The sequence below is a fragment of the Sinocyclocheilus rhinocerous genome, unplaced genomic scaffold, assembly GCF_001515625.1.
Source record: "Sinocyclocheilus rhinocerous isolate Xijiao unplaced genomic scaffold, SAMN03320098_v1.1 scaffold761, whole genome shotgun sequence".
Classification (NCBI taxonomy): domain Eukaryota; kingdom Metazoa; phylum Chordata; class Actinopteri; order Cypriniformes; family Cyprinidae; genus Sinocyclocheilus; species Sinocyclocheilus rhinocerous.
In genome coordinates, this window is record NW_015624419.1 from 200,088 (window position 1) to 226,497 (window position 26,410).

The 26,410-nt window shown below is 38.4% G+C and overlaps 1 protein-coding gene across 1 annotated transcript in view; it reads right to left on the reverse strand.

Annotated features, from left to right (window-relative positions):
* LOC107740534 (uncharacterized aarF domain-containing protein kinase 1-like) overlaps window positions 1–26,410 on the reverse strand; it is a 128,282-nt gene that overhangs the window by 68,002 nt on the left and 33,870 nt on the right. Inside the window, 1 exon segment of the mRNA XM_016552985.1 lies at window positions 23,052–23,255. Within this exon segment, the coding sequence (XP_016408471.1) occupies window positions 23,052–23,255 (204 nt within the window).

A 26,410-nucleotide genomic window follows, 5' to 3' on the forward strand; every position in this document is an offset into this window, starting at 1 on the left:
GATATAAGTGATATATATATATATATATATATATAAATAGATCTCTTTTCTACCAGAGAGTCTTGATCAATGACAAAAATAACTATATAATATAATATAAATATAAAATAATATAATAAATATAATATTAATCATTATTGCCTGTGGTTCTGGGTGACTGATTGCCATGGGGTTGCTATGAAGTTGCTATGTGGTTTTAGCCAGTTGTTGTTTCTAAAGAGCTCTAGTTGGTTACTAGGTAGTTGCTTAGTTGACCAAAGTCCCTAGGTATGGTTCAGATCCCTTATTTAATGTAAATTTATGAAATGTTCCACTCATTTATTGTACACCAGGTGAAAACTTCATTTAAGCTTTTAGAAAAGTAACAGTCTCAACCCTAGCAAACACCAGTAATACAATTTCAAAATATGCTGTGTGCATTAGCTTTAAATTTAGTTTTAGCTTTAGATTTTGATAAACTACCCACCAACCACACTGAAACTAATAGCATAAGCAAAAAGATCAATCGTATGTAAATGTGAGTTTGTGAAACATTTGAAATTAAGCAGATTTCTGCATGAATTCTTCCTAATAAATATAAGGGGTTTACAAATGTATGTGTACGTGTGTGTTTAAAAGCTATAAATACCTTAGACATCTTAGCTGGCTCAAAGATAACTCACCATATCTGCATTTAGACACATTCTGACAACCTGCACTGAATCAAATGAAGAGAAGCCTTGCTTTACTGCAAGTCACAGTATTTACTTCAGATAAATCCAATAGTTTTCTTTCGCAGAAAAGACCATTAACATTTTTATAACTTAGTTTTCCATTATTCTTTTAGAGAAATCCTTTCTTTGTGGACCGTTATTATTCATCCCCCAGAGAATGGTGATCTTATCTCAATTACAAAAATACAAAAACTTGTTCACCAAAATAAAATGCCAACAGCTGAGGATTCCTGTTTACATGCAAACTAAATTCATTTTCCAAACTTTAAAATGACCTTGAAACACATTATTGATGAAGGGGTGATTTGAACAACAACAAACGTTGTTTACGCTTTGATTTGAACGAAAACAATGTATCCGCGTGACGCAGCTGACACAGAATAGCATACGCTGTTTGTGTTCAGTGGATACTCTCCAAAATGGCGCCAGGGTGACGCGGAGGAGACGAATTGTTGAATAAATTTGTTATTTTTGTTTTCTTTGCGAACAAAAAGTATTCCCGTAGCTTCGTAAAATTATGGTTGAACCCCTGATGTCACATGGATTATTTTACCGATCTCCTTGCTACGTTTCTGGACGTTGATCGTGGTAATTACATTGCTGTCTATGGGAGGGTCAGAGAGCTCTCAGAACTCATCAAAAATATCTTAATTTGTGTTCCGAAGATGAACGAAGGTCTAACAGGTTTAGAACGACATGAGGGAGGGTGAGTAATTAATGACAGAATTTTAATTTTTGGGTGAACTAACCCTTTAAATTGATCAAATGACAGTAAATACATTTATAATGTTGCAAAAGATTCCTAAATCAAATAAATGTTGCTCTTTTATCTGAGAATTTTGAATAATAATGTATTATGGTTTCCACAAAAAATATAGCTGCACAACCATTTTCAACATTTATAATAACAAAAATGTCTTAAGCACCCAATCAGCATATTAGCATGATCAAGGATCATGTGACAATGAAGACTGGAGTAATGGATTCATTCCTCTTCCTTCAAACTTATTGGATTGCAGATTCAAGAGAGTGACATTTTAGTGTTAACCTGTCCAGGAAGAAATGAACCTATTTACTCTGACTTTATCATTAAACTAATGGCACTTTTCCACTGCATGGTACGGCACAGTACGGTTTGGTACGGTTCACTTTTGGGGGGGATTCCACTGGGTACAGTACCTGGTACTTTTTTCTGTAGCACCTCGGTTGAGGTTCCAAGCGAACTGTACCGTTACCAAAACGTGACGTGTAAACTCTGCTGATCACTGATTGACCGGAGAGAATCGTCACTACCTGCGTCACTGAACTTGCCACACGAGACACAACAGACCCGCTAGACTAACCCTGCGTTCCATTCGGAAGGGCTCATCCCTATACCCTAATCCCTTCGAAGGGTTTACCCTCCGGAGTGAAAGCTTTGAGGGGTTGAAGGGTGTAGGCGACCAAACAACTGTTTCTTGAAGTGCCCTTCTGTGTCATCATCCCGTGCCCACACGGAGGCGCCGTCATCATGCAAAGAATCTGTGCAAAGGATCATGGGAGCCCGAAGTGTCCATCAGTTGTACTCCCAGTTTTGAGCACTTCGGTTTGGAACGACCCTTCAATATGGCGGCCATGATTGTTTTCACTCCGATGTGCACTTCGGAGGGCGATATATACCGTTTGGAACGCACCGTAAATCAGCACAGCCAGCGAAGGATCGAGCGCAACTGTTTTGAACGAGCGCACCTTTTTTTAACAACCAAAAAATGGCTGTTTCGTTGTCTGTTGAGAAAGCACAGACGTTCCTCTCGTTGATAGCTGAGGAGCGGATCCAGCGAGAGCTTGATGGGGCAATGCGGAATGAAAACGTTTTTCAGGAGTCTCGACAGTAGAGGCGGCGCAACTATAACGACATGTGAATAATCCCGCCCACTCTAAAGCAGTACTAAACTGCAGTGGAAACGCAAACGGAGCCAAGACATGCCGTACCATGCAGTGGAAAAGCGCCATAACAGAGGTGATCAAGATACACAAGATGAAAGTCAACTCGACTCAGGACTGAATTTGTGCTCTCTGAGGGGGATGTACTCTAAAGAAGCACAAGGCAACATCTCGCGTTTGTCACCTTGTCTTCTCCCCCCTCCCCGCTGCCACAATCCACAAATAAAGAGCAACAAACCACTTAAATTCTTCCCTTGCCATTGCCTGTACTTTTGTGAAATTATAGTGGAAGCAACAAAGGCAAAGGAGCTGTCTCCCATGCTGAGCTCAGTTGGAGACAGGGCAGCTGGAACTGTGTGCGCCATTTTCTGTCCTGAAATCATAGAATGTTCCCAGGCAGGCAGAGCTGCAGATTCAGCCCTTTTCCTGAGATCTTCAGGGTCAGCATCCCAGCTCTTCGAGACAGAGAAACTGTGGGGGTCACGGATAATACCAGAGCATTTTACATGAGTGACACCTCACAGTGTGTCCCACCAGAACACACGCTCATCACACACACTCGGCAGTGTGTCAGACACACCCACTCTAAAGCAGTACTAAACTGCAGTGGAAACGCAAACGGAGCCAAGACATGCCGTACCATGCAGTGGAAAAGCGCCATAACAGAGGTGATCAAGATACACAAGATGAAAGTCAACTCGACTCAGGACTGAATTTGTGCTCTCTGAGGGGGATGTACTCTAAAGAAGCACAAGGCAACATCTCGCGTTTGTCACCTTGTCTTCTCCCCCCTCCCCGCTGCCACAATCCACAAATAAAGAGCAACAAACCACTTAAATTCTTCCCTTGCCATTGCCTGTACTTTTGTGAAATTATAGTGGAAGCAACAAAGGCAAAGGAGCTGTCTCCCATGCTGAGCTCAGTTGGAGACAGGGCAGCTGGAACTGTGTGCGCCATTTTCTGTCCTGAAATCATAGAATGTTCCCAGGCAGGCAGAGCTGCAGATTCAGCCCTTTTCCTGAGATCTTCAGGGTCAGCATCCCAGCTCTTCGAGACAGAGAAACTGTGGGGGTCACGGATAATACCAGAGCATTTTACATGAGTGACACCTCACAGTGTGTCCCACCAGAACACACGCTCATCACACACACTCGGCAGTGTGTCAGACACACAGTCACTCGGCAGTCCACCTACAAAACTTTATAAATCACTTCAATCAGCTCAAAATTTCTCTAGCTACTTGAGTTCTGATAAAGCACAAAATTTGACAGAGTAAGAGCCCAGAAGCACGAACACATGGGAATGGGTGGCATATAAATGTGCAGCTGAGTGGTCATGTGTCTTAAGTACTTGTTATAAATTGTCAAAACTTAATTTAAAAAAAAAGTTTGGTAACACTTTAGTATAGGGATTTCTCACTATTATCTAGTTGCTTATTAGCATGCCTATTAATAACATACTGGCTGTTTATTAGTACCTATAAAGCACATAATCTGCATGACCATATTCTACATCCCAATACCTAAACTTAACAACTACCTTACTAACTAACTATTAATAAGCAGCAAATTAGTAGCTTATTGAAGCAAAAGTCTCCAAAAGTTTCTCTCTCAATTTCTTAAAATTAGCTTAAGATTTAAACTAATGAAATAACAATGAACAATACTCACAGAAAACAGAATTTTATCATCTATTAATATACATTTTTGCATACATATTAATCCATTTTGTAACACTTTAAATTTCATTAATGTACAAAAAGGTGAACAAGGGACAGAACAAGTCTAAATTAAAATTAACCTAGATTAATAAATACAGTTGAAATGTTCTTAATTGTTAGTTTATGATACTTAAAGTATTAACTACGATTATATGCTAGGTTACCACTGGTAAACCAATATATTAGTTGGTTTATTGTATTAATTGGGGAAGTTGTGGCCTAATGGTTAGAGAGTTGGACTCGTAACCCAAAGGTTGCGAGTTCGAGTCTCGAACCGGCAGGGATTGTAGGTGGGGGGAGTGAATGTACAGCGCTCTCTTCCACCTTCAATACCACGACTGAGGCGCCCTTGAGCAAGGCACCGCATTTATAATGTTGGTATTGTGCTCCCCATGCTCCCCGGGCGCCGCAGCATAAATGGCTGCCCACTGCTCCGGGTGTGTGTTCACGGTGTGTGTGTGTTCACTGCTGTGTGTGTGCACTTTGGATGGGTTAAATGCAGAGCACTAATTCCGAGTATCGGTAACCATACTTGGCCACATGTCACGTCACACTTAAGTGGTTAATTCATTGGACAAAATCTTCCATTTTTAAATGAATCATGAGGGCATAATCACTAGTGGTAATTAGATATATCAGGAAAATTGATTAATACGCCACTATTCACCATTTTAAAATTATCAACATTTTACGTAGAGGTAAATTAATTAAATTAAAAATTAAAAACAGAACAATTGTAAAATTTTATAATAAAGTTAAAATTGCTTAGTATTTCAATATATTTTCAATTCAAAATAACAATACTTATTTAAATAGAAATCTATAGAAATGTAAAAGGCAGATCATACGATTGCATTTGATATTTAATTTGACCCAATTACTATTGCCTCATTGCTACCTGTATTTTAAGTCATTTTAAAGTCTATTGTTCGCTTAGGTCTATTTTTAATACCTCAACAAATTATCCGATTACTCGATTAATCGTCAGAATAATCAACCAATTACTCAATTTTCAAAATAACTGTTCATTACAGCCCTAAAATTTACTTTTCGGTTCTATACAAACAGTTTGTGTGTTAGAACTACACTTTACAAACAAATACATACTATTACCTATACAATTACTAATTAGGGTTGGGCTGACAGCCATCACGATGTTAAGCTGACATCGTGATGCCTTCCCCCCCCCACCTCTCCCGCAATCCGCCGCATCCCAGTTCCGTGTTACGGAAACCCTAAAGGGAATAAATATCCTACGAGATGGGAGGATTAAAAAAAAATATTTCAATACTTTTTCTCGCAATTATATCGTTGGGTATGTACAGGCGACTGTATATAAACTGCGGGCATCAGGGAGCTGCTATTGAAACCGCTTTCGATTGTGCGCTCTCATTTTACTTTCACTTTCGAGATTCGCGATCACAAGGACTCTATGCTATGGAGCGGCTTACCACACATTTGACAAGATTAGATGTTTGTCATTGGTGCTCAGGATCTGCAAATCATTCGCCATCGTCCTATCAGACATTTCTCCTTACTCTGTGTATGTGGTAAGTGAACTTTCATGTACTGTAATGCAACAGGCTACCGCTAGCAAGCGGCTAACCTTTTAGTGGCTCCGTAGAACGCGTTATTTGTTTCACGCTTCAGGCACACCCCTAACCCCGCCCCTCCCCCCGACCTCCGATGTCATCGTCCATCACGATGTTTCACTGCAGACATCGTCCAATGCCAATTTGGTAGACATCGCCCAACCCTATTACTAATGAGATCGATATATTGATAATTTATTGAGACCATGAAGTACTGAATGAAATCCCAATCACCTGCTTTGAAGCCTACAACATAGAATCTCCTGGGAAATGAATCACTAGGGTCTTGTTTGCGTTGTCACTATCACAGTCTCATTCCCTTACTTCCTTTATCTTTATCTCTCTCTCTCAGGTTTCAGGGACGGGTGAAGAGCATCTTCAAGTGCTTCTTCTAAGAGGCTTCCTTAAGAGGGGCCACTGAACTGCATGCAGTTGAAGCCCCTAGAGCAAAGAGTGAAAAGAGAAAAGCATAGACACAGGAGAGAATTGATTACGCCTGGTCTGGCGTTAACCACCACTGTGCCCGGCTCTCACGAATCCCATTCAACTAATTGCGCAATAATTGCTCATGATAAAATACCATCTTGAAATCAAGGTCTCGCCAGAGTGACTCCACAAAAGACTTATTTTCTTTTCACACATTCTTCTCAGAGGTACTCGTTTCAGTTTCTAAGTGAGGTGCTGTGAATAAAACATAACCTATTGTGAGTGATCGCAACAGCTAATTTGCTAAACTCTCTATAGACTGCGGAAACTCCCCAAGGAAGGCGTTACTCATTTTTCTGGCAGTCTGCAAGCTTGTGAATCTCTCGGCTGCAGGCTGAAACTCCACTCGTAACGTCTGACAGGCCTCTCATTCACATGGCGGCACTGAAATGACACCGCAGGCCCTCGGGGAGCTCACTCAAACACCCGCATTGGGAAAAGTGACGCTCCCAAAGGCTTCCAATCACCAACCGCATATGCCATGACATACATTACCCTACTGCTGCAGCACTGACAGTCCAGACTCCTTGAGGCTATTACATGTCTAGCTTCCTACAAAGAACAACTTGGAGTAGGCATGATGATTTGGAAAGGTTGCAGACGGGTGTAATTGCATGATGCAAGCAATTATAACACTCAAGCACATCCTGAAGAGCAAGCATGCAACGATTTTGAAAGGTCCGTACGGACAGCAATAGAATCAGATGCTGGTTTCAAAAAACATCGTGAGGGCTGAGCGTTTCTGCAGCCTGAGGGGCCGCTGTGATGAACGCTGACGTTTTTACAAGAAGCGTTTAAGAGCCAAATGTTTCATCTGGGAGGTTTAAAAAGCAAATTTACTCAGATCTCTTGCCCTGGGGCAACTGGCTAATTTGATTTGGTGTGGAGGTGGGACACTGCTTGGGTCGCTGTTCATTTTTTGCTACTGTGTAGGAACAGTACAGGAACCAATTTGCAGGTACCAACATTTTGAGGCTTTTTACTCATTTTTATTAATAGCGATTGTAGTTAGTAAATTATTAAATTGCTTTATTGCTTTTTAATTTAACTTATTGGGGTATTAAGGCAGAATAAGACACAGCCTAGACTCTCCTGCTCTTTTTTTAGCAACAACATTAGTGCTACAAATAAAAACTTAATCAAATGAGATGAAGTACCATTAATTTGCAAAATATTAAATTCACTGGATTTTCCAAATTGGAAATTACAAGTTGCCCTTGAGAGCTGTAAACCAAATAAAATGTCCAGCATGATCAGTTTAGTCTAATTCAGAAACAGTTGAAGTCAAAACTTTACATACACCTTGCAGAATCTGCAAAATGTTAATTATTTTACCAAAATAAGAGGGATGATACAAAATGCATGTTATTGTTTATTTAGTACTGACCTGAATAAGATATTTCACATAAAATATTTTTACTTATAGTCCACAAGATAAAACAATGGTTGAATTTATAAAAATGACCACGTTCAAAAGTTTACATACACTTTATTCTTAATACTGTGTTGTTACCTGAATGATCCACAGCTGCTTTTTGTTTAGTGATAGTTGTTCATAAGTCCCTTGTTTGTCCTGAACAGTTAAACTGCCTGCTATTCTTCAGAAAAACCTTCAGGTCCCACAAATTCTATGGTTTTCCAGCATTTTCTGCGAGGTATGTAAACTTTTGACTTCAACTGTAACTTATGGTAATGTACTTTTTGGTGAATCAGAAATATACAATGTGATCAGTGTAGTCTGATTCACAAACAAGTGACTCTTACGAACCAGTTCTTGTTAAGGAATCAAAAACACACAATTTGACCAGTGCAATTCGATTCATAAAGACACGACTCTTTTGAACCAGTTCGTGTAATTAACAGTTCAAAAGTTGTCAAAAACTTTAAAGATTCAATTCAGGCAAGACAGACAAGTATTATTAGCTTTGGCACCTTCCATTTAGATTTGAAAGTAGCCATTTCTGTGTTAAAAGTCTAGGCGTGAAATGCTAATAACCACATCAGTGGTCCTTCCAATATATAACAGCGGTCGGCCACCGCCAATAACCTTTGTATAGCACAGTATGCAGCCACATGGTACAGCGACCTCATTTATAGTTCAAAGAGCTTCGTGTTCAGCTGTGTGTTCTGGAGGATGTTTCTCATCTGCCTGCTTTTATGTTGTACACAGTCATTTTGAAGACGTTTGGCAGGAATAATAAGAAGGTTTCTTACACAACTGCATATGTATAATCACAAGCAACATACTCTTTGTGATGATGAGCGCCATACTGCTGCCTCTCCTGACACTATAATAGCTGTGGTGAGCTCACATTTCCCCAGCGTCTCTGAGGTATAATTAAAACTTGTTGTAATCATTTTTCCCCTTTAAGAGCCAAACACTGACACGCCTACCATAGAAACTAGCCACATTTGAAATGCACAAGAAAGTTAAATGATTAAAGGGGTCATATGATGCTGCTAAAAAGAACATTATTTTGTGTATTTGGTGTAATGAAATGTGTTCATGCGGGTTAAAGTTAAAAAAAAAAACATTATTTTCCACATACTGTACATTATTGTTTCTCCTCTATGCCCCGCCTTTTTGAAACGCGTCGATTTTTACAAAGCTCAAAAAAAGCTGAAAAAGCGAGGTGTGCTCTGATTGGCCAGCTATCCAATGCGTACAGGGGTTTCAAATCTTCCTTCATATCACTGGGAATCACAATGGTTGACTAGTCGCACAACAAATCTATTTTTTTTCTATAATATTTCTATATTATTCCATATTGCCTACTGGGAATATTCACTCATCTTTTCTTTTTCTGTAAAAAAAAATTCATTTTAAGCTCATTTTAGACTCACTAGTGAAATCAGTAAGAAAGCAGCCCAGCTTGTCCACCTGCAATTATGACAAAGGGGTTGTTAACATCTTAAAAGTGCTTTTCACATATCACCTGGGGAGTTCTAAATCATTTCATGGATACACTGAAACACTCTGGATGTCTTAGAGTACGATATGTGAGGTTTAAAATATGAAAAACCAAGAAATTGCATGTCAGCATGCAGCTATTGAACGGTACCATACAAGCATGCATGAAAAGTGGCGTAATTAGTCATTACTTGTGCAGTTAAGTGCATAACCTCTTTTCAGTCTACTTCAGAACTGAACATTGTGCCAGAAAATTCAGCCTTCCCTGAGAAATGTAATAAGCCTACAGCAAAAATTTAGGGTATTTGAGGAGGCAGAGCCCTTTTGCAGGGAAATGAGAAGATGCCTTTGACCTAAACACAGAAAGCTTGGAAATGACAGGCGAGCCATATAGCGCTGTGATTGTTTAGGATGTTAATTACACCGAAAGAAGCTGTAAAACAAGCCACAAGACTCTGCTCCATGAATAGGGAAGTAGGCACAGCTGGGATGCTTATAATCAGCAATGCAGCAAAAAAAAAGAGAGATTAGTGCTTTAGAGATTAAATATTATCTTTTCACAGCACTAAATAAATCAACTTCTCTTGGAGCCCCATTCACTCACACTGGCGGGTATCTCACATCACTGACCTTTTTTTTTATGTCACCTGCCTTTCCTTTGGTGTTTTTGGTTTGTTGATTTGAAGCAAACAGCCTTTGGAAATGTTAGATTATGTGTAATCTCAATCATAAATCTCACTGTTCAGTAACTCTGAAATACTGACCACATGTGTTAAAAAGGAAGAGTTCACACAAAAATGTATTGTAATCCTTTAATTGTCCATATGCTGTTCCATAAAGTATCATAAAGTACCCATAGCAATCTATACAACTTCTATGCTAGATTCCACGTGATCTGATGGCTTTGTATAAGAAACAGACCATTCAAAACTTCTCAGATACTTATTTACTGATAATCTTACATTTTTGAATATCCAAAATAGTTCCACAAGTACATGATTTTCATTTTTGAATGAACTACTCCTTATTATTCCTATATTCATGTCTATACCTGTACAGAAGTGGAAAAAATAGGCACTAGACATTCTATACTTTAACATTGAGATCCAAATGTCAATACAAAATAAATACAAATACTCAACAAAATGCAATTTAGGGCTAATTTATAATAATATACCATAGACGTTCCCGATTTACAAGCATAATTAAATGCTGGATATTTACTGAAAGCATATCCCAAAAGAAAACGTGGATAACTGGCATTAGAAATAATCTATAAAAGCCTAATCAGAAAAATAAACAATATACAAATCAAAAGCGATATTAGAATCAATCAACTACTACCTACACAAATAAAACAAACAAACAAAATTATATAAAATAAATAAACACAACTAATAAATAAATAAATATTTTTTAAACTTCAAATTAAAACATTCTTTCCCTTTTTCCTAGTGACAAGTTAAACCTAGTCTTGTAGGTCTTGCAGGTATATATTTCAACATTTTGTAAGGTTCTGTTTGTAAAAGCGAGGTTTGGTGAAGTTTAGCTAAGGCTACAAATCAAGTGTTCACAAATGGGAATTCTCCTCCGCAATCACACGTTATAGAAAAAAGACCTGTAATTAAATATTTTTAAAATGCTTTCCTGCATTATTTTTTCTGTTTGGTAAAATGCATTGTGACGTTCTCATGAAATGTATTTGCAATAAAAGATGACATGATTCCACTTGACATGGCGAAGGTTTGTAGATAGACAAAAGCCTTCAAAATGCTTTCACACGGGCACCATTACAACCATTGAAGCTAATGCAAAAGAAACAGTAATGGGGAACAACTTTCAACAGCCGACTGGTTTGGCATCGAACCAGTCTCACAAGAAAAAGATATGCAATCACTTTTAGCAGTGTTATGGTCCTATTCAGAGCAGAGCCAGTGTGTTAGGTGGATGAATGGCTTGCTAATGGAGCAGATATTCACGCTGAGGAGATGGAGAGATAACATTCTGCTGTGGGGCGTATGGGAGAGAAACTCTGGTGAGTGAGATAATGCAGTGTTTATGGTAATATTTTAATCTCTTATCGTGCTAGAGGAGAAACCCAGAGGGTATTTATCAGCTTTTGAACTAACGCACCACAGCTTTATTCATTTTTATCATCTTTTTTTTTTAAAAAAGGGGAAAAACTATTTTCTTATCTTTGTAGTGCCCCATCAAAAGCAACAAGAGATGCAACTTTCCGCTTTCATGATTGATGTGTTATTTTAATATTTCATTTTTATAAATGTCAGGCAAAGACAGTTTTGCGATATGAAAAGCTAGTATTTAATGTAAACGAAAAGGTTAAATTAAATTAAATTAAATTAAATTAAATTAATGCATTTAGCAGACGCTTTTATCCAAAGCGACTTACAGTGCATTCAGGCTATACATTTTTTATCAGTATGTGTGTTCCCTGGGAATTGAACCCACAACCTTTGCGCAGGAACATTAAATAAACAATAAATAAACGGAAAAATAAACAATATACAAATCAAAAGCGATTCTAGAATCAATCAACTACTACCTACACAAATAAAACAAACAAAATAATTAATATAAAATAAATAAACAACTAATTAAATAAATAAATAAATAAAATGAATATTTTTTAAACTTCAAATTAAAACATTCTTTCCCTTTTTCCTAGTGACAAGTTACACCTTGTCTTTTATTTTTTTTTTGCTATTAAAGGAATAGTTCAACCAAAAATTTTAATTGGCTGAAAATGTACTCACCCTCACACCATCCAAGATGTAGATGAGTTCTTTTCTTCATCTAAACAGATTTAGAGATATTTAGCATTACATCACTTGCTCACCTCTGGATTCTCTGCAGTGAATGGGTGCCGTCAGAACGAGAGTTCAAACAGCTGATAAAAACATCACAAAAATCCACACAACTTCCAGACATTCAGCTCTTGTGAAGTGAAAAGCTGCATGTTTGTAAAAAAAAAACAAATCCATCACAAAGGTGTTTTACATTTTAAACCATCACTTCTGCCCAGGGGCGGACTTACCCATTAGGCAAAGGTAGGCGACCGCCTTGGGCCCCCAAAAGCCAAGGGCCCCGTAAAATGCTTTTCATAGGATATGCGCATTAAGCGCGGACACGCGAACGTTTGCTGTTTACGGCCTATGATCAATTCACTGTCTGCCGCTGGCCTTTACTTCAAAAAACAAAAAAACGTACATTTAACGAACAAAAAATACTCCAAATGTTTCTAAATTTACTTTATAAAAAAACGAAACGAAATATAATCACTTTTCCATTACATACAAAACTGAACTATTTTAATAGCTGAAACAGTAGTATAAGCTTTTTTGGGGAAAAGGGGAAAAAAAAGAAAAAAGACGGGCTATATTTGAGACCCGTGCAGGGCTTTAATCCACTTCATCCAACGCTGTTTTGTTCTCATCTGTGAGCATGCTCTTGATATATGTATTTTAGGTGTGTAACTGTATAATTGCCTTTTCATTATTTTTTTCAGTTTTATTTAAATTTGTAGTTAAAACAACTAAAAATTTATAAATGTATTTTAAAGTTTAGAATTAGACAGCCTTTGCACACAGGCTTACGCTGAAAACAACAAAATGGAACCTCAAGGTTGATCTAGGAAAATGTGTGCAAATGTATAGGGCCCCATTCCTATATTTTGCCTGGGGCCCCCAATTCACTAAATCCGCCCCTGCTTCTGCCCAAACGGAGTCAATAATCCTTAATAATGCATCCTCCAGTGAAAAAGTCCACCCCTGTTGTCCTCTCACAACAAAAAACACCAACATATTAGTTTAGAACTGTTCTGAGCAGTTTTCACTTGTGGTACTTGATCTGTGTATATTTCTCTTCTGGTTCAGAGGAAATGACTTTATCACTGGAAAAAATAAATATTATGGATAGAGGCATTTTAGCTGGAAGCAACAGTTTTAAGCTAAAATGTCTTAATGATAGAGTTGTTTATTACAAACATACAGTTTTTCACTTCACAAGATGTTAACTGATGTACTGGAGTTGTGTGGATTGCTTGTGGATTTTTGTTTTTAATCAGCAGTTTGAATTTTCATTCTGACTGACGGCACCCATTCACTGCAGAGGATCCATTGGTGAGCAAGTGATATAATGCTAAATTTCTCCAAATCTGTTCGGATAAAGAAACACCCTCAGGCCATCCATGATAGATGAATTTGAGTAAGTTTTTCAGCAAATTTTCATTTTTTTGGATGAACTACTCCTTTAAACCTTTCAACATAAAGCTCCTTAGTGATAAGTACAAAAAAGGCGAAACAAACATAAGTCAGTCGCTTCTGTGACTATACATTTAAAATACAAAATGTATCCTATTTATAACTGCATCCTCATTAACGAACTTCAAAAATGTTTATGTTGAAAGTCTGGAAAAGTTGTTTCGGTGTTTGTTTTCACAGAGAGTAAGGAACCATCTCGAGACGCACCACAGTGTAGTGCACCACAGAGCAGTGCAGTAGGGTCTTGTGATATAATGCTAAATTTCTCCAAATCTGTTCGGATAAAGAAACACCCTCAGGCCATCCATGATAGATGAATTTGAGTAAGTTTTTCAGCAAATTTTCATTTTTTTGGATGAACTACTCCTTTAAACCTTTCAACATAAAGCTCCTTAGTGATAAGTACAAAAAAGGCGAAACAAACATAAGTCAGTCGCTTCTGTGACTATACATTTAAAATACAAAATGTATCCTATTTATAACTGCATCCTCATTAACGAACTTCAAAAATGTTTATGTTGAAAGTCTGGAAAAGTTGTTTCGGTGTTTGTTTTCACAGAGAGTAAGGAACCATCTCGAGACGCACCACAGTGTAGTGCACCACAGAGCAGTGCAGTAGGGTCTTCTCTTCAGAGCCGAGCGGACAGATTGTCGAGTCATTTCTACGGCACACTCCAGATTCACACTGTAGGACCACATATGCCACCACAAATGCTACAGTTCCGTTTAGTTTTTCATTTTTTATGACTTCAAAAAATACTTGCAGACTCCAAGTAAACTTGGCTGTTCACTTTATGATGAATATGCACATCTATGTACTACATTGGCTTGGTGCAGTGTTTTTGCCTTATTAAGCGGCAGAGCTGCATGTCCACTACAGTGACACAGCACAAGAGAATGAGTCCAAACTGAAACGGATGAGAGAAAACTGGCTACCGTAAAATAATACAAAAAAATTAAACTGACAACGTCTTTCTACTGTGTTACCTTTTTAGGCTGCACGCAACAACACGCAACATGATCAACATAGTCCAGTTCATAAAAAAATTACTCTTATGAGCTCTTTTAACAAATCAGTCACAAAGTCTAAAAGTTGTACAAACACGTTTCAGAAAAAACAGACAGTTGTACCCAAACTCCCTCACTGCAAAATAAATTAATCATAATATTTCTAAAAATGGGGCTATATACACACATATTCATATAACATAACTACTATTACATAATTGAAACATTCATATTTTTATTGTTCCCTTATGCAAAAGATTTTGCATAATGGAAATATACACACACATAGGCATAAATAAATAAAAGTAAAAAATATAAACTACATACAAAAACATACGCAGAAACCAATGTGTCATCTTTTATTATTTTTGGAAAACAAAGCTTGGTCTTGGGCCAGAGTGTTGGTGTTGCTGTAAAGGGTTTGGCATGGAATGGCAGTGATTGTAGAGAACAGCCCATATGGATACAGGAAGCACTGGGACAGCCTGCACTCTGCGAGGGTGGTAACCACTGAAGCAAAGAGGGCTGAGTCTGGATATCTACAGGGTCCAACAAATCACCAACGCCAAAGATGTCCAGCCACCCACATGCTTCTTTACTACCATACACCAATGCCAAAAAAGACCACATGCTCTTTTCTCAGACCCTCATGCTAAGTATAACTGATATTTCAACATCCTGTGGCCTCACTGGGTGTTCATGGATCAAATCGTGACTCAACCCGCCACAAAAATGTTTATTGTGGTGCAATGTCTTGTCCCATTGAAAGAAAGAAAGAAAGAAAGAAAAAGAAAGTAACTAATTTAAATTAGAACTAATTTAAAAGAACAAAAGAAAAAAATTAACTAACGAAGAAAAAAAAATACAAACTAAAGAAAAAGAACTAAAGAATGAGCAAATGATAGAAAAGGAATGTAAGAAAAAGAATGAACAAGCAGAAACGAGAGAACAAAATGAAAGAAAGAACGAACTGAAGAAAGAGTGAATAAATGAGTTTTTATTCAAAATTTAGAACAAACAAAAATTAAAAACAAAGAAAAACTAAAAAAGAATGAACAAACATGAAAAAAGGAGAATGAACAAAATAAAAACTGAAACGAAAGAATGAATAAACAAATTAAAAAGAACAAAAACAAACAAAAGAAAGAACGAATGAAAAATAAAAATAATGAATAAAGAACGAACGAAAGAAAGAAAGAAAGAAAGAAAGAAAGAAAGAAAGAACAATAATGAAGAAAGAAAAGAAAAAAGAAAGACATAACGACTGAATGAACAAATGAAAGAAAGAAGGAAGAGTATTGGGGCAGGGTGATTAATCACAGCTGCCGCCCCAGCGAGTGTTTCGGTTCGTCTTGCTCCTGCAGCCTCTGCGTCTGTGCTGCTGAAACACGCCCCGTATGATGCCACACATCCAGCACATCATTAGAGGAAATGATGCACATTTACATGCTCGGCTGGCCGTTGTGTCATTGACAATGAGGCAGCAGCGGTGGCGCTTTCCGAGGGATCCACCCCCTTTCCACAGCACTGATTCCCTCGCCCGATCGAGCGCACACACTCACAGGACACTCCTGGGACTCGCCTGCCATCTGTTGTTTAATGGTCTCCTGTAATGGATCCCTGCCCCATGAGCCCAGTCTTTTCTCTAAGGGACAAGCGCAGACCCACAGGCCAGAGAGCTCACATTGCACCGGTAGATCAGAGACTCATAACCTGGCTGAAGATGAATGAGGTTACATGGTCCAAATGAGGCTACGGTTGCACAGTGGACTCTAGCTGGAAACTGACTGGATTCCCATCCTGCACAATAAACAAGAACCCTAATATATGACTTCACCCTTCTGAGGGACCATCATCATATTTGTGGGTACTTGTTTAAAGGTGACATATCATGAAAATCTGACTTTTCCAGGTTTTAAGTGCTATAATCAGGTCCCCGGTGCATCTACCAACCAAGGAAACGTGAAAAAGATTAACCCAGTAACTTTGTTTTGGTAAGCCTTTTTCTGCACACGTCTGAGAAAACTAGCGCGTCTGATTTCGCTCCCTTGGTGACATGGCAAAGGGATCTCATTATAATATTACCGCCCCTTAATCTGTAAGTTTCCACCCACGGCGCCATTATTGCGTTTTCGCAAGCGACAACGGTATATTAGTTCTAATGCCATGGTGAAAGTTTGAACAAAACATACTAAACTGTTCTGCCTTTGTCTGCACAGACGAGTACAGAACACTATTTAGATCTAAAATAAACATGTGATTTATTTCCCAGCAGTTTACCTTCACAGACATAACCGACTGTTTTTGTAACTCATGTGTGTTTTTAACGTAAACTTGTGTGTGAAAGAGAACTTAGTTTAGTACTCACATGTGTGGTGGCCGCTTTCTGTCTGTGTGCTTCGGATGTGTGCACTCAGGAAACCGTATATCAGAAGTTTAAACTCATATGGTTTAAACCGCATGATTGCAGCACGATAAACATGATAATCAGAACCATAACAGATGTTTTTAGCAGGGTCCAAGCTGCAATGGTGCACAGCTCTATTCTGGAAAAGGGGGCGGGGAGCAGCAGCTCATTTGCATTTAAAGACACAGGCCCGAAAAACAGCGTGTTTCTGCTTCCACTCAAAATAGGCATTTTCAAAATTATATAATAAATGATCTGTGGAGTATTTTGAGCTGAAAACTAATACTTTTTTTCAGGAAAAAAAAAATCAATAAATCACTGATTAAAATGATAGTAAAGACATTTATAATGCAACAAAAGATTTCTATTTCAAATTAAAAAAACACAGTTTTAACAAAAATATTTAGCATCACAGGATCAACACTGATAATAATAAGCAATGTTTCTTAAGCACCAAATCAGCATATTACAATGATTTCTGAATATTCAGGTGACACTAAAGACTTGAGTAGTGGCCACTTGAAATTAAAAAACACTATAATTCTAATTGTACTTATGTGTATATATATATATATATATACACACACACACACACGCATATGCATATATATATATATATATATATATATATAAATATACATACACACACACAAACAAACATATAAATATAAAGATGTGTCAACAACTGACAAAGCATGTTTGAAAATAACAAAAATTAAATAAAATATTTTAATAGTATAAACATAATTAGATATAAAACTGTAAGAATAGTGACATTTTAATTAAATTAAAAAATGTACTTTTAAACAAAACTCTGTCCCCCTCAAGGGCATAGCTGAGCTAATGGTTCAGGAAGTTTGCAAAATAATATTAGGAGAGGAGGAAAAGAGATGGGAGAGCAGAGATGGGATCTATTTATACCAGGCTGACAGAGCGGTTAAGAACTTCATCTCGTAGCTCAGATGGCACGATTGCTCAACTGAAGGGGGATTTAACAAGAAGCTACGTGTCGATTAGAGATTATATCGCATGCTCCGGTGCAGAAAAAAAGTGATGATGTGACCAAACAGTGACATTAAATACAATATTGTGGAAGGGTCTTACAGAGAGATCCTATCTCTGGACTCGACATGAACCCGTGCGGGCGAGAAGATATTTATGAAGGTGAGGTGTTTTTATATCAATGACAGCTTAAAGAGCATTTCTCTAGCAAATTGACAGAAAACTAGTGGAAACCGCAGACTGATACGTCTGTCTTTGCTAAAGTAGAGAACTGCAGTGGAGTGGTAAAAACAAATGTGGTCAACCTCTCTTGTACAGCCCACTGTCTCACAAAAGGTTAATTGAGTCTCCTTTGGTTAATGAGCGGCAGGGCCTTTCTTAGGTTAACCAGCATATGGAAGCATCTTTTAGATCTAACCATCCTCAAGTGAAACTGTGACTGACCACGCAAGACCTATCTAAATGTGTGGAGGTGTCATGGCAAAAGCATATGCCTCGGCAGATGTGGAGGAGAGCATTTTCAGCGAGAACATATTACACTAAATACAATCACCTACAAGAATTCACTCCATTTTGACTATAGGATAATATATAATAGGACAACGATGATAAATCATGAAACCAGTAATGTTAATTAATGGTGTATTCAAAGACAATAATCACTATTAAAGCTGCGTTCTTGCCATATCGTAATTACGAGATGACAATACGTAATACTTTATGTGATACAGCGGTCACATGGTCCAAGTCGTAGGTCTCAGAACATTCCGAGCTTACAAGTTGTAATTATGAGTTCTGCAAGCACTTGATGCTTTGGCGCTAATGGTGTTGCCATAGAAACGCATAGTTTGCCTAGAAGGTCACATGTCGTCATCTCGGAATTATGATAATTACATTATGTCGTAAATGCATCTAAAATTACTCATAGTTAGGGTTAAGGATTTCAAAGTTTGCCCTTTTCTGGCATTAACATCTCAAATTGTGCATCTTGTTTCGCTATTACTTTTCTAAGTGATCACACTTATGATTTTTGTCTTGTGGGCGGTAAACCGGCAAACAAATCCCAAAAAAGATACACTGCCAGAGGAATCCAAGTCTGACGTTTTCTGGCATGAATAACATCTCAAATTGCATGTTTTGTTGCATGCTATTACTTTTCTAAGCGATCGCACTTACGATTTTCATCTTGTGGATGATAAAACCGGCAAACTAATCCCAAAGAGATACATTGCCAGAGGAATCCAAGTCTGGCCTTTTGTGGCAGGAATAACATGTCACATTGCATGTCTTGTTGCGTTATTATTTTACTAAGCGATCACACTTACGATTTTTATCTTGTGGACGATAAAACTGGCAAACAGTCCAAAAAAAAAAACACTGCCAGAGAAATCTGGCATGAATAAGGTCTTGTTGCGCAATTACTTTTCTAAGCGATTGCACTTATGAATTTAGATTACACTTTCTTAAATTTAAAGACCTGCTATTATTATTAATGTTCACAACCACCTCAGTACATACTATTATTTATTAACAAACAACCCCTAAGGCTCATGGTTGAGAGTCCTTGCTCAAATTGTTGTGTGCGCACTCTTTCCCCCCAATGTGAGCTCAAAACTAGGTAGTGTTGAGTAATTAGCTCCATTTTTCACCAGAACGTGATAATTACTTTTGATAAATATTTGCATAATTGAACTACTAAGTGCCTCGTTCTTTTTTCAGTCCCTCAACCCAACCCTCCCTTATACAGTGTGCTGGAGGTTAATGCTGTTCACCAGCACACAACGCTCCTTAAGGCTTCTAGAAAGCCATGCAATGCAAAAGGATAATAGCTGTTCTTCTGTTGTGTGCTGAGAGGTGTCATACATTAACAAGGTTACAATAAAAGCAGTGTTATCGCTATCACATGACAGGGAATTTATTACTAATTTTATGTATTTTATATAAAATATATAAATATATAAGTGTGTATACATGTATAACCATATATGTATATACAAGCTGAGTGTCTTTCTACTACGCCAAGAGTGCATAAAGCAGAGGCCTGGCTCTATTAACTGGAAATCTCATGGAATAACATTTCAGTTGCTCAGGAGCTTAAAGAAGAGTGAATTAAAGACATAGAGTGAAGGCAAGCTGACAGGAAACCAAAACCAGTGTCTGTCTTCCTCCCCACACCTTTGTGATATCAATAATTCCTTATCTAAACGGATCCAGAGCCACCCGTAACAGCTTTTTGATTTTGTGTGAGACCATGCCAGGCCTCATAAATAAATATGAGGGGAGGTGGGGGAATTCTGGGATGCTGTAGTTTACCTCACGGTGCAGGAGACTCTCGCTAAAAGCCCTGGCAGAGACTGTGTTTGAAGGGCCAAACCAGTCACGGAACAGCACAGCACAATGGATACTACAGCCCAGTGGCGTACGGTAGACTTTTTAATTCTACTGTAAACTTACATATGTATATTCATAATTTCTATGTTTTAAATTCTGATGTTTATATCATTTTTAAGTTGAATACATTTAAAAAATCATTTACCTTGCAGCATTAACAGGAAATCAACACTAAGAATGATTAAAAATAAATAAATAAAACAATATTGACTGACAATTGATAAACATTGATAAACATCAAATTATATTACACATACAAAAAAATGTATAGAAAAATACTGAGTAGTTACAACTGCTACACTGCATACATACATATATATATATATGCATATATACACACACACACACACGTATACAATATGTATACATATGTATGTATATATGTATACGTGTGTGTGTGTGTGTGTGTGTAATTGGAGTAATGTAAATAAATAATAAAAATAATAAAAATAAAAGGTCAAATATTACTTATGGTTTTTTTATGCAATATCCCAAAGTTCACATGTAAATACATGGATGGAAACCTGTCTACTAATAGACTAACTTTAGTGATTTCATATTTAGTACCATTTCTGGTTTAATTTTGTATTATTGTTTTTTCTTTCCCACCCAAATTTCCCTGAGAACACACCACTATGCTTTTCTCCTCAAAGAAACGTCCCTGCTAAATCCAGATTAATAATGTTCATTAAAAACACTTGCGCTGACCTGACACAGAGCATACAGAGAAGCATTATTCTTGCACAACATTAGGAGCGCAAGCTGCACCTCATCTACATATCCACACACTCTCACACAGAAACGATAATGGAGTGAACGAGAGACAAAAGGAGAAAGCCAGAGAATTGGAGGGACTTTTATTGTGACACGGAGGCAGACGGATTATTCTCCCGCCGCACTGAGCCCAACGAGCCGTGATGGGTCCATCTCCAGTTCTCGACACACAAAACAGCGACGTCTCAAATGCTTCTTACCTCGCAGCACACACACACACACATAAAAAAAAACCTAAACCTCCGCAAGCCAGTCGCGACCTGGCTAGAATTACGTAATGTTGCAGCCAGTGCGGCTGTCATACAGCAGGGAGGGATGGGGATTGTGAGAGAGAGAGAAAAAAATGGGAGGCGGGAAGGCAGTGAAGCAAGAAGTCAGACTGATCTATTAGAGCTAATAATTACAATAATAAAACTGTAAAGATGTAGTCATCACCCTAGAGGCGTCGGGTACAAGCTTAGCCCTCTCAAGGTCAGACGAGGGAGGGCCACTCTTTAACGGTTACCTGCTCAGACTCCAGGCTGAGTGATTACAGGTTTGAATTGTCCTTGTTCAAGGTCATTCCGCCAGAACTGGGAAGTTTTGTGACCTTGACCATACCTGAAATACTAAAACGCAACGGGATTTGCGATTGCCACAGTGTGAGAATGCATTAAAAAGATTCGATTTTTAGATGTTCGGAAGAAAAAAACTTGCTAGGTTGTTGCTTAAAGGATCAAAAAATTTAATTACTCACCCTTAAGCCATCCAATATGTAGAGGAGTTTGTTTCTTCATCAGAACAGATTTGTAGAAATTTAGCATTACATCACTTTTTCACAAATGGATCCTCTGCAGTGAATGGGTGCCGTCAAAATGAGAGTTCAAACAGAGGATAAAAACATCACAATAATCCATCCATTAATGAGCAAGCGATGCTACATTTCTCCAAATGTGTTCCGATGAAGAAACAAACTCAGATAAATCTTGGATAGCTTGGGGGTTAGTAAATGTTCATTTTGGGGTGAATTATTCGCACCGTATGGCTTGGGTACCTCCTTCAGTGCAAGATTTTCTTCCTTTAATCTTAAAAATAAAGGTTCTTTATTGGCATCAATGATTCCACGAAGAACCTTTAACATCCATGGAATCTTTCCATTGCACAAAATGTTCTTTATATTAGAAAAAAAGGTTCTTTAGATTATTAAAATGTTCTTCAAGAAAAGGTTCTTCAATAGCATCACTGTGAAAACTCATTTTTGGAACCTTTATTTTTAAGTGTGTCATTTCTCAGGTAAAATTATATGTTGATGAAAGTAACAAAACAGCATACAGCATAATTTGAATGGCCTTGTTTCCTGTGTAATGTGAGAAAAAAGCCGGATAGCAACACAAAACAATGGGACACAAACTGATAGATTATTTGAACAGGTCATCTTCAGAACAGAACAATTATCTCCACCAAAATGTAAATGCCTGTCAAAACATTTCTGAGAGGGAGCACTTTCAGGATGACTGCTCTGACGAGAGGCACAAAAGTGCTGACAGAAGAGGACGAGGGAGACCACAGCTTCTCTCATGTGACATTAACCCTGCTGACCCACAGTGACCGAGACAATTATTGAATACCAGCCCCTGTCTCTCACAAGGAGCAGCCTGCAATAATGACTTGAGAAAATGTGATTTGCATCATTAAAATGAAGATAAATTAATAAACCAACATTTACGATTCATTTCCAGATTATTTCCAACTGAATATTCCAGAAATATGTCATGAATGGAAAATCAAGTAGTTGCTGAAATTCCTAACTTCCTTACATCACCCATTTAATGCATATACTTTGTCCGACAGACAGAAAAACAAACCTCTTGCCCCAGGTCTTCTCGTATGACCTGCCTGATCTCCTCCATACTGCTCTGAGGTGCTCTGCTGTGCAGGACCTTCAGCGTGCTGGTGTACTCCTCAGGCAGGAGGTAGTCCAGGGCTCCCAGGTGCTGCCCAACTTTAATGAAGGTGCCTCTGTTCGCACAGCACAAGTCCCGGAGCCTCTCTGCTGAACGCCTGTGAAGCTGAAGAAAGAGAAACAAATGAAATTCATGAACTAGACCAATGAATTTACCAATGAAGTGCTAATTAAAATAATTTATAATAGCTCTCCTAATTCTTATTAATACACTACACAATTAATACTTATTAATACACAAATTCTCTGAAACGCCTTTGGAGACAGCTTATGGTAGAGAAATGTAATTAGCATATTATTTTGCTTTTAATTAGAAAGGACAACATAAACAACATAAAAGAAGCATATTTTGATAAGTTGCCTGAATCATTGCTACCAGTAAAAAAATAAAAATAAAACACACACACAATAGGTTCCCTCCCTATCACCTCATTTGTCTTAAATGCTGTTTAAATGGGACGTCAGTTTTACGGGGGTCTTTGTGCTGTCCCGTCCCAACACCAGCTGGTGGAGTTGATAGTACTCTTGGAGGGACGTCCCTTTGGGACCAGAGCAAATAAACTGCCGTGAAATGAGCTCTCTTAACCCTCTCACCCTGACAAAAGACAGTCTTTTGTGCTCCAAATGGGGCCGCATATGAGGCCGGTCGTCCGATTCGAATCATCCCTCAAAAGACAAAGTCCACATACACCTAATTATACTGGGTGGGGAGTCTATATGTGTGTGTCATCGTGTGTGTGCAGGGATTAAACTGGGCTGCAATGATCCAGAACAGTGTTCAGAATCAGATTAAAAAAAAGAATTATTGGTGGTCTTGTCGATGAATTCCACTTGTCGATGATGCTCTGAGAGATTGACAGGAAGCGTGACTATATAGGACTGCTGTGTGTGACATGAACTCACTGTCTGAGAGAGAGAAAGCGTAGCTGGTATCGTTTTACCAATCCTGCGGGAAAGCGTTATTGAACCGTTTAAAATATTTCTGTATGATGCGTGTCGAAAAACGATGTTTTTGACAAAACTATTAACGAACCCAAAAGATTCGGGGCTTTTGAAAAAACATTCGGAAGCCACCCCCCAGCTCCGCCCCAATAGGCACTTACCTAATGCAAGCAGAAGTTTCGTGCCTCTGACAAGTGCTTTAGACCTTCTTTTTGTTTTTTGTTTTTTTTTAAGGTATGCGTCATCTTATGTTAAAAAAAGAGTTGAGGTTTGCCACTGACTTGTCCCACCGCAGAACGCAACTGAAAGCTTCTTCAAGCGCCTCCATATTTGAAAAACCGCGGGAAATTACAGGAAATGACGGAATATTTATGTATATTTTTACAGCTGGTCTATTCGCACTGGATTAGTATTACCTGAGGTAATTTCTCCGGACCTTTTTACAGAAGGTAAAATTTGTCGTAATCTCATTGTCCGTAATGATTACTGAGATGGCGCATTCGGACGGGACTAAACTAACTGAGAAGCTCTGGTAATAATTACCCACCTCTCCATGTAAAACTAATCCCGTCCGAATAGGGCTTAATATGCTGATTTATAATCAATGTTGGAAACAGTTGTGCTGCTTAATATTTTTTGGGACCTGTGATACTTTTTTCAGGATTCTTTGATAAAACAAAAGTTAAAAAGAAAGTTTATTCAAGATAGAAATTTTGTGTTACAATATACAGTAGGCTACTATTCAAAAGTTTAGGGTCAGTAAATTTTTTCTTTCTTTTTTTTTTTTTTAAAGAAATTAATACTTTTATTCAGCAAGGATGTGTTAAACGGATAAGCGCCGCCGCCACCGACGGCAGCCCGGGACGGCCGGCTTTGCAGCACGCACAAAACCCCATTTTCCGTGCCCGGAGAAGCCAATAGTATGTGACAGCTCGGAGATAATTACGAGGGTGATGAGAAGACACTTTATTTCGGCGGATACAAAACATGTGGTTCTCGCCTTCCCAGCCCAGAACCCAAACAGGCTTTTGATGGTAAGGATGTGTCGAGGAGAAAGGCAGGGCTAATAAGAGACGAAGGAGGCAGTAATAACAGTCATGATCTCCGCCTGCTCATCTTCAACACCTTCTATACTGGATCTGTGGAACCAATAAAGCAAAGTGGGGGGACGGCGGCATGAGGAAAAAGGATAAGAAGAGGAGGTCTACCCTTTTTTATTCTTTGCTGGCTAATCCCCCAGGGAGAGAAATCTGTGCCACCTGCCATCTTACAGTCCTGGCACTTGTAGACGCTATTGGCAGGCAGTCAGACTTCCTCCATTTCTCTCACTATTCCAACTCCTCGTTTCTCCCAGCCACTCGCGGCTACTGCAATCACATGGCCAGTCCACTAGGGGCAACCTGGAGGAGCGTGTTGGCTTTTTACAGGGCGTGAAAGGGAACCCACTCTGGGATTGGTTGATTTGCAGCTGCACTCGTGCGACGAGCCTCTGTGGCATGCAGCTGGTCGATCCATAGCTTTTAAAGAAAAAATCTATTATTAGGACCCTTAAACATCTTGTTTTCAGGCCTCCATCCTGAATTTCTGTGCATTTTTACATGCTAACTTTCACAATTGCACAGAAAATGAAATCCAGGTAGAAAGGGACCCGTTTCTCCAGAAAAAAAATTTATAAAAAGGGCAGCATTTACTGCAGCAATTTACCGCAAGCCAGCGGAGAGCGAAATAACACAAGAGCGCTCTTCGTATCTGATGAGGCGTCAATCATGTCTTCCATCAAGGCAATGCTGAAGAGTCTTTTGTCACAGGAGTTGTTCAGCAAACACAAGTGTGACAGCCAATCAAGTCCTCACCGCAGCACGGGGAGGCACAGGAGAAGCCCTCCACATGTTCAAGACAGGCAAACTCAGCAGAAAGCGCTGATTTTACGTGGGCAGGGGATAGAGAAAGGGCTAGATATAGATGAAAAGATCACACACGGAAGAACAGACATGCAAAGCTTTAGCTATGAACTCTGGCAAACTAAAGGCACCTGACCAAGAAGACTACTGGAGTATTCTGGGGGTACAAAATGTTCCCTGTTGGAATTTGTCGGTTATATCATTCAGTAAAGAGATCTCAACCTTTACGACTGTAGAAATGAGCATAAACAAGGAGAAAGTGTAACACTACTACAACTTAAATCAAACCTATTAAACATGTTGATAACTCTTAAAGACTACTTAGAGATCATTAATCAGCAGCTATTTCGCTTTTTTTTAGATAAACATTTTTTTTTTTTTTTTTTTTTAGTCAAAAATTTAGTTTACATTGTTTTTT